The 12,787-nt window shown below is 45.2% G+C and overlaps 1 protein-coding gene across 4 annotated transcripts in view; it reads left to right on the top strand.

Annotated features, from left to right (window-relative positions):
* ncoa3 (nuclear receptor coactivator 3) overlaps nt 1–12,787 on the top strand; it is a 35,987-nt gene extending 23,200 nt beyond the window's left edge. For 2 of the 4 annotated variants that reach the window (XM_033626781.2, XM_033626785.2), the window contains 19 exons: nt 376–476; nt 704–878; nt 1,416–1,607; nt 1,779–1,865; nt 2,229–2,372; nt 3,753–3,900; nt 4,008–4,597; nt 5,520–6,502; nt 6,617–6,740; nt 6,962–7,201; nt 7,420–7,626; nt 7,940–8,057; nt 8,171–8,342; nt 8,716–9,087; nt 9,235–9,381; nt 9,492–9,735; nt 9,826–10,018; nt 10,155–10,377; nt 11,235–12,787. In XM_033626781.2, the coding sequence (XP_033482672.2) occupies nt 376–476; nt 704–878; nt 1,416–1,607; nt 1,779–1,865; nt 2,229–2,372; nt 3,753–3,900; nt 4,008–4,597; nt 5,520–6,502; nt 6,617–6,740; nt 6,962–7,201; nt 7,420–7,626; nt 7,940–8,057; nt 8,171–8,342; nt 8,716–9,087; nt 9,235–9,381; nt 9,492–9,735; nt 9,826–10,018; nt 10,155–10,377; nt 11,235–11,246 (4,472 nt within the window). In that variant the 3' untranslated portion in view covers nt 11,247–12,787. The remainder of the gene's footprint in view (nt 1–375; nt 477–703; nt 879–1,415; nt 1,608–1,778; nt 1,866–2,228; nt 2,373–3,752; nt 3,901–4,007; nt 4,598–5,519; nt 6,503–6,616; nt 6,741–6,961; nt 7,202–7,419; nt 7,627–7,939; nt 8,058–8,170; nt 8,343–8,715; nt 9,088–9,234; nt 9,382–9,491; nt 9,736–9,825; nt 10,019–10,154; nt 10,378–11,234) is intronic. The other 2 variants (XM_033626787.2, XM_033626786.2) reach the window with 2 other exon arrangements.

Consider the following 12,787-nt stretch of genomic DNA (forward strand, 5'->3'; position numbering starts at 1 on the left):
TTTAAAAATAGAAAGGCATGCTAATCATTCATCCGTGACTCATGCTGCCACCTGCTGGCCAGAATTTTAAAAATTACTTTACTATATTTAGGAAGAAGCTCCCACAGCTAACTGGACATCATAGCATGATCAGGGTAGATCCTGTAAAATAATATCAATTATACTGTGGCCAAAAAACATGCCCATCATGCCCTCCTCACAAAATTAAGGTCACTGCCACCAAGTGATGCTCTCTGAACAATAGCTGTACCAACTGAGTTACACCATAGAGATGATTTGTAATATATCTAGTACCAAATAAGAAATTGAAAGGTATAGATAGCTGTTGCAAAAGGACATTTCTCTTCATCAGTGGTGTGCTTCATCTGTCCTCAGGAAAGAGCTCTTGCAGTGATGACGATGTCCAGAAGGCGGATGTGTCTTCCACTGGTCAAGGGGTCATTGACAAGGACCATCTGGGACCGCTGCTCCTACAGGTCAGCTTGGGGACAATCACTGGGGGTCAGAAGAACAACACTAATTAGCTGCTGTTCCATATGCTGGACCAATGCTTCGCCGTTGATGTTCACTTGGAGTGGATACAAATGTCTCAGCTGGTTTATGGAGGGGCAAAAATAGTAACCAAATAAGGCATATATAATGTTATTTTTATTGATAACTCTCCCTCCATTCACTCTCCTTTATGTGGTCCTGCTGTTCTCAGGCCTTGGATGGCTTCCTGTTTGTGGTCAACCGAGAGGGCAACATTGTATTTGTGTCAGACAACGTGACGCAGTACCTGCAGTACAAGCAGGAGGAGCTGATCAACACCAGTGTGTACAACATCATCCATGACGAGGACAAGGAGGAGTTTCACAAGAATCTCCCCAAGTCTAATGGTGAGACAAGGGTTTATAAATGTGTGGGTGCAAACTAAATCAAGTTCACACATGTATCGTGCAGTATTTCCCCCAGCTTGATTGCTTTGGGCTAACCCATTTAAACATTTATTCTACCGCCTACCACACCATATACCAGTCTCAAATTTAACCTTTGAAAATTTCTTTAAATATTTATCAGTTACTTTTATAAAAATGTATCAGTCCACAATCCACATAAACCACTCTTCACAGCGACATTAATTAGATCCACTGTACAGCACTTAAATAAAAAGAAAAATATATCACTTTTAAAGCTGGTTCGCCTGTTTCTGCCATTATTTCCATTTTGAAAAACACTGGTTAAGAACACTACAAGCAAATGCCAGGAGTTGAGTTTTCATATAAGATATGCTATGTAGGATTTTCCTTAAACAAAAAAAAAAAAAACAGTGTATTGACTCATACTTAGAAGTAATACCTCTTGATCTAAATGCTCTTGGACACACACATACAGTCACGGTCATCTGTTCTCCTGTTGCCTATTTCTCTTCATAGCACCAAATGGGGCATCATGGGGTGGAGAGGCACCCCGGCAAAAGAGCCACACCTTCAACTGTCGCATGCTGGTGAACTTTGTTCATGGTCAGAGTCATGGGTTGCCAGAAGAGCGGCCCGGGGGCCAGCGCTATGAGACCATGCAGTGTTTTGCCCTCACTCAGCCCCGGGCCATGATGGAGGAGGGAGAAGGTAAAAGTCATTATTGATGTTGTTGGTATGCCTATGCTATCTACTGTATTTATTGGTCAATTTGTACTTGAATGTTGCACATGACACTATACCCCCAAGATATTTGAATGTCCACTCTCTCCCGCAGTGTAGTCAAATAAGGACTTATCATTGCATTGTCTCTTTACTCAGATTTGCAGTCATGTATGATCTGTGTGGCACGACGCATCATTGCGGTGGAGAGGACAGAGAGATTTAGCACACGCCATGAACTGTCTGGTAAGTTTCCACTGTTTCATTTGAAATAGATGCAAGGGTATGAATTTTGTATACATGTGACACAACTTTTGGGAACGTTTCTGCTAGGCACACTAGCTTTAACAATCAAACTAGGTCAGGTTATAAATGCTGTGTTAGATAGTACTGGTGGATGCTGTCAAAAAATCAGCTTTAAAATCCCCCACTTGAAGTCATTACTTGTGCTGACATGACAATGTGACATTTCAAACCACATCATTTTAGATATTTAGACACGTACAGTGTAGATTTTTGAAATACTTCATTAATCATATTCACCACATCAGAGGTTCACTATTAACGATTAACGTTCGTGTAATCCCTGTGGTGCATCTTCTGTTGCAGGTAAGATGATTGAAATTGAACAGAACACCTCTCTTCACACCACGATGCGTCCAGGCTGGGAGGATCTGGTGAGGCGCTGCATGCAAATGTTCCTCAATCGAAGTGAGGGACAACCGTGGTCCTACAAACGGCACTATCAAGATGGTATGTAATTTTGCACCTCCCTACCATTTAACCTCCCATGTCACCATCACTTGGTCAATAACACAACATTGCATGTGAATGTAATTACTTAAAACGAAAGCATGGTCACAGACATTGGCAAAGGCATGATCCATTATTATAAGCGTCAAGAGAGCAGGTGCAAGAATTGTCAAGAAGGATATGCAACAATGACAAAAGAATACAGGGAGTGTACCAAAACACAAGTCACCTCATTAAAATGTTTGGTATGTGGGACATGGCCCTTGCTAGATGAATAAGAGGCTCAAACCTTTAATGAGTCATCTCCAGTACAGCAGGAGGCATTATGAGACACAGTGAATAACACTCTGCACTCTGTGGGGCGGTGGAAAGAAAACACTAGTTTTTAAAACTCTTAATTCAATTTTCAGTACTGTTGTAACTCCTGTGTAATGTGAGAGTCTCTGCGGCTTGGAGTTTTGTTCCACCCTTTCTTCTTACTCATTAAACAGACAGCAGCCTCTGATCCTGTTTGCCAAATTAACACAGATGTCACTGTAAATGTTATAAAAGAAGGCTAGAATGAAAGAGTAGATGAAGCAGTACATGTGAATAGGCCTGTCACAATAACTTCTTTGGTGGTTGATGTGTGATCCCAGCAATAACTGCGATAAATGATACTATTGCCATTTCAAGACCAACTTATGCCACTGATATGTTATATAATATAAAAGCACATTTAAGCTAGTACCACCCTTTGAAAGAAGAATAAACTTTTGATTCTTAAAATATTGTATTGTAAAATATCCTAAATAAAAAGGCATGGGTAACTGCATGTGTGTTTGTGTGGAAGAACTGAGCCCTGCCCACAGTGAAACTCTCGACACAGAGAGCAGACAAGAGGACAGAAGCAGAGCGACCAGAAATGACAGCGAACGTGCCTGAGCGTAGTTTGTGTGTTCATTTAGCTTAGGTGGGGTGAAAAAAAAAACGCTCAGGAGTTGTGCCAGATAGTCTTGTAATGGTCAGGAAAACCCTGCTGTTTATTCTGGCATCATGACCTTGCTAGTTCTTGCAAACCTCGATTAAGTTGATAGCGTAAGTGTCGTGACAGGCCTACACGTGAACTCTCAGCAGGTCGTTTAGTTGAGCAACACCTTTACAATGCCTTTGTGTCATCTGCAAAATACATCTGTGTTATCACAGCATCGTAGATTCTGACTATCCCCAGCACTCGCAGTACAGAACAGCATGTATATATCAACTATGTGGAAATACAGCTCAAGTCCCTGCCACAACCTTGGCAGCTGTTTTAAAGTGTTTTCTGTTGTTAATGTGCAGATGCTTTGATCTCTTATCAGCTGTTCTGGAGGGCTTTAATTCCTCTTTTTTCTGCTCTAGCTTTCCATAATGGCCATGCGGAGACCCCACTCTACCGCTTCTCGCTCTCTGATGGCACCCCAGTCACAGCCCAGACCAGGAGTGACCTCTGCAGGAATCCCACCACCAATGAACCGCACTCTTTCCTCTCCACACACTTGCTACAAAGGTGCAAATGCTTTAACAATTGCAACCAGCAAGAAAGGTTGTCTCACTTTGCTATATGTGCTTATATTTTGTTCTGTTTTCATTTTTCGTTATTGTGTAACCTTGTAGGGAGCCGAATGGTTATCGTGGAGACCAGGGAGGAGGAATGAGGCCTCAAAACATGGGTGTGAACAACCCCAACCAGCAGATGAACATGGGCCCAGGAGGGGGCATGGGCATGAACAGGGGCTACAGCATGGCTGAACAAGGCAACATGCAACAAAGAGGAGTGCCTCCATACACTGGGGGCAACCGCATGAACCCCATGAACCAGATGAATCAAATGAATCCCATGAACCAGATGAATCCCATGCATCAGATGAATCAAATGAATTCCATGCATCAGATGAACAACATGGGTCAAATGACTCAGATGAATCAAATGAATTCCATGCACCAAATGAACTCCCCCATGAACTCCATGAACCAAATGGGGCCCATGAATCAGATGGGCCACCATGGCATGCATCAGCAGCAGCACCAGCATCAGCAGATGGGTCAGTTCCACGGAGGCGGACCTGGAAGTGGAGGGTACGGGATGGGAATGACCAGTCCCCCCCAGGCCAGTCCAGGAATTAACGGCCCCCCACACAACGTCATGGGTTCACCCAGAGTCCGAGGAAGCCCCAAGATGGGTGCCAGCCCCTTCTCTCCTGGAGGTAAGAACCAAACTTATAGAACTCTCCAGAACTATTAATTGGATGTAGAAAGTCTTTTTCACTTGCACTTTTTGTGACATTTGTGTCAGTAGTGTAGCGCCTGTTGAAAACATGGCTATTTGGAACAGGCTAATTGTTTGGCCTGTGGTATTGCTGCATGCAGCTTTCTCCAGAACTGCTCTTACAAACAACTTCACACTCAGCTCTGCACTTATTTGGGTCCCGAGCAACACACCTGGGCTCCAAACAGCCATAGATTTATATTGATGTTTAGATATTGAACTCATTGTACCCCTAAATAATGTATAAATGGCCCCTAAAATCACAAAAATTGCAACTCTGTGATATACTACTCTCTGTACTTCTCCTACAGAGTAAAACATTATAAAATGACATATATCCAACAGAGACATGTTACTGGTTTTGCTTTTGCTTCAAGGACAGGTTAAATACACTTAGTGGAGGTATTTTTTTCCAAAGAGGTGTATTACTCACTTGCTTTGACATAACAATGGGTTATAAAGTAGATCATGGGTTTAATTAGCTGAGGTATTTTGCTGGTGGTTTCATTATTAGTGTTATAACTATGGCAAACATGGTGAAATACACTTAGTGAGACATGCTTGACTCTGTCTACAGAACCCTGATGGCCTGCCCCCACTGTGGCACAAAGCCACAGAGCCTGTTTGCTTTTTTATTCAGAGTTTATTAATATTGAACATGTCACATGTCTAAATTGCAACAAATTTGATGCTGCACATCTGTGGGTCCCCAAAAATACACCTACCAAGTGTGAAGTAGATCAGTTGAAAGGTTGTCTAGATATGCAAATTACACACAGACAGACAGGCTGAGATTCCTCGCTTTGAAGTTAGATCAACTTCATACATTGATGATATGTCTCTGGTTGTGTCCTTTGCAGGTATGAACTCTCCCATGGGCTCCAGTCACCCTGGTAACTCTGGAGGCGGAGGAGGAGGAGGGACCACATTCTCCAGCAGCTCCCTGAATGCCCTCCAAGCCATTAGTGAGGGAGTAGGCAATCCTATGCCCTCACCCCTCACCTCTCCTCCCCCTCACAAGCCTGACAGCTCCCCGAGCATCAACTCCACCAACCAAGCACCAGGGGGACCCTGTAAACCAAACCTCCCAGCCTACTCCGACTCCAAGAGCCCAGGCAGCTCACTGGGTGCCGGAGCAGAGCAGCAGTCTCAACCGCACCCACACACCCCCACCAGCGAGGGCCTAACTGACAAGCCAGACAGCCAGGCCAGCAGAGAGACGGGTCCAGCAGGGGGAGAACCCAACCGACGAGTCCCTGACACCAAGTGCCACAAGAAGCTTCTGCAGCTCCTCACCTCCCCTACAGATGAGCTGGTGCCACCTAATCACACACCGAGCTCCGGGCCCAGCTCTACGCCGGAGGCTAAAGACGGAACAGCCGGTGTCACTAGCCCCTCCTCATCAACAGGAGTGTCCTCCTCTACGGGTGGGAATCACAGCACTGTGTCCTCCTCTGGCAGCACAGGACATTTGACAAGTCAGTCATTGCAGGCGAAGCACAAGATCCTCCACAAGCTTCTGCAGAATGGAAACACTCCGGACGAGGTGGCTCGTATCACAGCCGAGGCCACTGGGAAGAGCAACCTGGATTCAGAGACATCGGAGCCTACAGCCACTGGAGGGGTTAGGGGATCTGAATCAAAGCAGGAGCAGCACAGCCCTAAGAAGGAGAAGCCCCACGCCCTCCTGCACTACCTCCTCAATAAGGATGACTCTAAAGAAGGTGGAGACATCAAGCCAAAGCTGGAGGAGCTGGAGGGGAGAGGAGCTCAGGGTGCAGGGGTCACCAGCTCAGACCCCCACTGCATGGATGGCAAAGTCAAGATAGAGCCATCTGATGAGGTAAGGCTTTTGCCCAGTATAACAATTTGTTATGCCTGATTTATGCATTTAATGTAATTTAAAATCTGAAGTAGAACACTGTTGTCTTATCATTCTTGTGTCTCTGTGGTTCAGGTGGAGACCCTGGAGACCATTCTGGGTGTCCCGAGGAACAACTCTGGCTTCTACCCTGAGCCAGACTCCAGAGCGGGGAAGGAAGTAGGAAACAAACAGGGAAATATGCCTGAAAGTTTACATGGTAAGTCAGTTCGTCTAGTTGAGTATCATGTTATCAGGTCTAACTAGGCAGCAAAAAGGTGCTTAATGTGTAAAAACAGAGAAGGGTAAGCATGACAATCATAGCAGCCTTGGCATGTCTAATAACTTCTTGAGTCTTGCATGAAGTGTCACACTGTAGATGCTTCCTTGTCAGTGGCAGTCGTAACCTTAGACCTAACTTTGGTATTGTGTGTGTTTCAGATGGGGATAGAGGCCCAATGCCTCCAGCTCAGCGTAGTGCCTATCAAAGAGCCTTGTCCATGGATGCCAAGCCCATGGGTGGAGAGGTAGCAGTAGGTGGTGGGCTCGCCGGCAGACGGAACGTCCCCTGTCCCATGTTGGTCAAACAGGAGAAGATGGATGCGCCAATCCGGCCTGGACCCATCCCGAATGGCTTTCCAGGGGGCATGGGTGTGTGTTCACCACGGGGCAATCCAACAAGTAACTTAAACACTTACTTCTTAGCATGCCCCAGACAGCCTAGCTCTCTATGAGGACCTGGGTCAATCAGAGCAGACATCTTTGTTTTCTCAATGCTACTTTCTTTGAATTTGTCAGCTAAACCCACTTTCTCTGAAAGTACAGAAGCTCTTGGTCCAGTATTCACTGTGTTGCTGAGCTTACAAACACTAAATGTTTGTGCTCTTTGTGTTTTTCAGGAGGTATGGGCAGAGGAATGCCGCAGCGACCTCCCATGTCAGCACCAGGGGACTGGGGGATGCCGAGGTCCAGTGGCAGCCCTGTGGCCGGACCAGGACACCCTGGCATGGGTCGTTCTGGTCCAATGGGAGGACCCATGATCAACCGCTCCAACAGTGTACCTGGAAAGACCAGGTCTATGCTGCAGCAGCAACTCATGGATATGGGTATGTCACATGATGTGTTTGTAACTGTAACTGCTGCATGTTTTGGAGCTTGTACTTTGTTACCTAATATAGTAGAGTAATTTAAATATCTGAGTTCGAGTCATTTTCTGTTGAATTGACCGGGTGGATAATTTGACTCATTGTTGATGTGTCCATGCAAGAAATTTATATATATATATATATATATATATATAAATTAATATTCTATTAATATTTCCCTTTCCATGCAGCTGTTTATACTCTGATTGCATGTAAAAGTAGTCATTGTTTCCACTCTACATTAATCATACACTACACATCTTCACTTCTGCAGGTAACAATGAAGCCAGTATGGGTATGAGCCCGTTTGGTGGACATGGACCCCCACCTCAGTCCCCCTCCTGGCCAGACGCTCCCATGGGAATGGACAGGCCGCAGAGTAACAAAAACAGGTTAACATTTTGCACAACCCTATCCCTCTAAATTTTTTCCGACTGAGACCGTAACTTCAGAAGATGGCGTTAATATTGTCTTCAAGTGATTTCTTTGTCATTTGTTGTGTTAGGGACCAGTTTGGGAACCCCCTGGAGGAGCTGCTGGGGCCCCTGGTCAACAGTGAGGGCCCAAGTGATGAACGGGCACTTCTTGACCAGCTGGACTCTCTGCTCAATACCACTGATGTCATTGCTCTGCAGGAGATAGACCGAGCCCTTGGCATCCCTGAAATAGTAGGACAGGTACAAGACTCACAACAGTACACATCATATACAGTATTACATATGCTCATTTTGTCAACAGGAAATAGTAACACAAGTAGCAATAGTAATTCAAGTTAATATTCAGTTGAAGATGAATTTATATTATCTAATTAGACAGTGTGATTTGTGATTTGAATGTGGATTCTCAATCCTCAACTTATAGTAAATGTTAGTTAGCTCCCAATTTTTTGTAGCTTCTTGCACCACCAATCTGTAAGCCTGTAATTATTTCGCTGTTGTTTAATATTTATGTGTTTTATGTGCTGTGTCAGTTGTCTAATTACATACACCTTTATCCAGCTAAAGTCAATGTTTTCAAACTAGCATGACATGCAACTTCTATTTACCCCAGACCCATGGACCTGAAGGCAACCAACAGGGCCCAGAGCGAGGCCAGGGTCAGCGCCCGCCTTCGGAGTCTTTCCCAGGGCCAGACTCCTCCTTAGGCATGGACCAAAAACCCATGTATAACCAAGGTTACCCGGGGCCCCCGGGGCCCTCCTCTATGGGCATGCAGCCTGGTTATGGTGGCAACACGATGCAGGGCCAGTCTCCTGGAGGCTTCAACCCCATGATGAATCAAGTGGGTCAGACAGGGAGCTTTCCTGGCATGGCAGGTATGGCTGGTATGGGCAACCCCCGTGCAAACATGATGCGACCTCGCATGATGACTGCCACCAAACCTCTGCGACTGCAGCTGCAGCAGAGACTGCAAGGACAGCAGGTGACACACACACACACACACACACACACACACATCTATATTGTTAAATTTATGATACAGCAGGTCCGCTTCTTGGATTCTGTGTCAATAGTGAACATAAAAACAAACTGGTATATGTAATTGTCTCTATCTCGTCTCATCTGGCAGTTTATGAACCAGACCCGACAAGGCATTAAGATGGAACATGCCCCCGGAGGAAACCCTGCAATGCATTCAGGCATGCAACCTGGTATGCAGCCTGGCATGCAGCCTGGCATGCAACCAGGCATGCAGCCTGCAGGCATGGGTGGTCAGGTCAGTCTGGTTTCCCCACATCTAATGTAGTGTGCATTCACTTGCCACTTTTTAATTTCACTCAAGTCAGCATTTGTAGAGTGAAGGTCAAAGTATTTGTTTGTCTGCAGCCTGGTTTCCTGAATGCCCAGATGATGGCTCAGCGCAGCAGGGAGATAATGACCATGCAGATGAGGAGGCAGCGGATGATGATGCTGATGCAGCAGCAACAGCAGCAGGGACAGGGACAGGCGGCAGCAAGAGGCTTCAGCCCTCCTCCAAATGTCACCGCACCAGGAGGCATGGACAGTCCCATGGGAGGCCCTCCTATGAACCAGCCTGGGCAGCAGGGCTTCAACTATGGAGGTAACTATGGTGAGTCGACTGAGGCGGAGCTCTGTGTCATTTCCTGTTGGATATTCAAGTTTCACACTCATCACTGTTCTCATGTTGTTGTTCTTGCAGGGATGAACCAGCAGGGGGACCCATCATTCATGGCTCCAGGCAGCAGCCCACCAGCAAACATGATGCAGGGACGAATGGGAGGTCCTCCTCAGAACACCATGATGCAGGGGATGCAGGGCAATCCACAGGGAGGGCCCATGTACCCGTCTGGGGACATGAAAGGCTGGCCACAGGGCGGCATGCCACGCAACAAGTATGTAGCATCAGGCTTCTCTCTTTAATCATCACCACTTTAGCACCATACTCAGAAATGTTTTTCCTCATGTGATATTTCTGAATATGCAGAGGTAAATGACTTGTGTCAAACAAAATTTGTTTTATTTTTCCAGCACATACCCCCAGCAACAGTTCCCCCAGCAGGGCAACCAGGGCCAGTTTGGACCCATGATGATGAACAGCTCCATGGGTGGACCCGGGCCTGTCAGCGGGGCTGGTGCAGGACAGATGGGCCAAATGCCAGGACAGAGGCAGGGCCAGATGCAGGGCCAGATGCAGGGCCAAATAGGCATGAACCCTATGGGAATGGGCAGAATGCCAATGGGACCTGATCAGGTAGGTAATATACTGAGACGTAGGACTTCAGTGGCCTTACATGAGGGTCAGCAGATGTTTTAAAGATGATCTATTACGCCTATTTTCAGGTTCATACTTGTATATAAGGTTTCTACGAGAACATGTTTTTAGGGCTGCACCAGCTCAGAATTGTGTATGTCGAATCAGATTTGGCTGTTCAATACGAATAGTCGATTATTTGTTCCTTGTTTTTCCATATAGAGTTTGAGAACAGGGTTCAGCGGGACGTCCAGAGAGACAGTGATATTCACGCAATATAACAGGCTAACTGTGCTAACGAGTGATCGCAAATGTGCAGCATCATTTTTTCTTACATCAAACAAAAGCCAAAGTCTGTGTCGTAACAGAGAGAAATCACCAATAAAAGCTTCTAAACACAACCAGACACGTTCCAGCAGGAATATGCTACGAAATTTATAACATCAGTAACCAAGATCAGGTATCCATGATGTTAGCATGTGCATGTAGCATTGGAGGCTACATACTAAACACTTGCAGCAGCATGCCTGGAGCAGATGACCATAAAAAGAAATCCAGCATGCTATGACATCATACTGTAGACAGAATTAAAAAAAAACTGTTGAAAGCAGTGTTCAAAACAGTCTGTAGCCTGAGGTTTTTGGTCACGGGGATTACTTCTATATATGTTTACCTCATTATGTAAAACTGAAGCCACGTTTATTATGAACATCCTTTATTGTAACACTGTGTATAAGACACAAAATATGGAGAAGCATAATATGTCCCCCTGACACACAGTGGAGATATCAGACATGTAAAGCAAAATTCAGAACCTGTAGGAGAGTTTGCACATCTCACTGTTTTTCTCTCTGCAGAAGTATTGCTGAAGACTCGCAGCTGACAGCAGAATCTGGAGCCTTTCAGCTGTGGCAAAGTGGTCCGAGCCCCGAGAAGAGCTGGACCCACACACACAAAGACACACACATAGGAGTTCTCCAGCATAAAAGGTGACGCAGGAGACTCAGCACAACACACTGCTCGTCCTGGAGGAAGTGAACGACAAAGACAGACTCACATACTGTAACTCTGTCAAGGTGACTGACAAACAAAACATCCCTGTGCATGGGTGAGCGCATGTTTGTGTGTGTTGACGAGAGTTACCTGGGGGCTGTCGGGCAGCATTCAGCGTCACGGCCAGGCTGCAGAACGGGACTATGGTACAACTAGCTGTGGCTGCACTTTACCTGGAGGCTTCTGTGTGGAACAAAGATCGATGCAATATTTCTTCATCATTACAGCCTTACTAGAGATTCAATGCCTTCGCAACAATGGGTTTCTTTATTTGTTTCTTTCTTTCTTATCCTTTGGATGCGCCTCATTCTTGAAGTCATCGGAAGCTATAAGCACAGTTTACTATGTTATGCAGATTGGAGCAATAACTCTTGCCTCTATGCTTTAGACTGTAACTGAGCATCGTAACACCTGTTATAAGCAAGCAAATGGTACTGCAGTATTAGATGTCTCAAATGTCCTCTGTGAATATGAATTGTAAATATTCTACAAAATATATCAGATGTGCTTTTTAAAGGCCCATTATTGCACAAAGTATGAGACCTGGTTGTATTTTTGTGTCCCATAGGTCAATACTGATTTGGTTGATTTGCTTTCTTTTTTTAATGCCCTTGCAAATATTGCAGGTGTGTTTGGGGTTTCCTTCCCTCGTTTGTCATTTTCCGAATGCTGTATTTTTTAAATTTTCCGATAAGTCATGTATTTCATGTTTTAGCGAGGCACTTTTACTTGTGACAAGTATCTGATGAGTTGAAGGTTTGAGCTTTCACGCTGTCAGAGGTTTTATCAGAAGGTGGCGGAAGTGAATTCTGTCGGGATAGTCGATGACATGAAATATGATTTTGTTGGGTTCTGCGTGAGGTGAGCTGTATGGAACTCCTTGGCGCACCAACACACCTGGTCCTTGCAGTGTTCTCCCACCAGCTCTGTCTGTGTCTGTGTGTATTTTTTTATTTACACCATCTTCTTTTGACTGTTATACTCAACTCGCTGAATCTACCTTCTCAACATGCGCAATCCAAAGATATTTTTCCACATCTCTGTATAGTTTCTGAGCTTTCTGGTGTACATTTTTTATGATATGTGTTATATTAGTCTGATGGTAAATGGGTACATATCATGGATCTGTAAAAGCATTTGATGGTTTTGTACTGTAAGCATAAGGAGCACGGGGCGAAGTTGTTCCACAGTGGGAGGCTATCAGTGCAGCAAAGAGAGGACTGGAAACTCCAAACCCCACAGCAGAACGTTTCGACATCCAGAGAAAACAAAGCATGTTTTTGCTGTGAACGAGAAATACCAATGGAATGAAATCCACCTCAAGACATATCAATATCTCTTCTATCTTTCAGGAAAA

This window comes from Epinephelus lanceolatus, chromosome 1 (genome assembly GCF_041903045.1).
Source record: "Epinephelus lanceolatus isolate andai-2023 chromosome 1, ASM4190304v1, whole genome shotgun sequence".
In the NCBI taxonomy this organism is placed as follows: Eukaryota; Metazoa; Chordata; class Actinopteri; order Perciformes; family Serranidae; genus Epinephelus; species Epinephelus lanceolatus.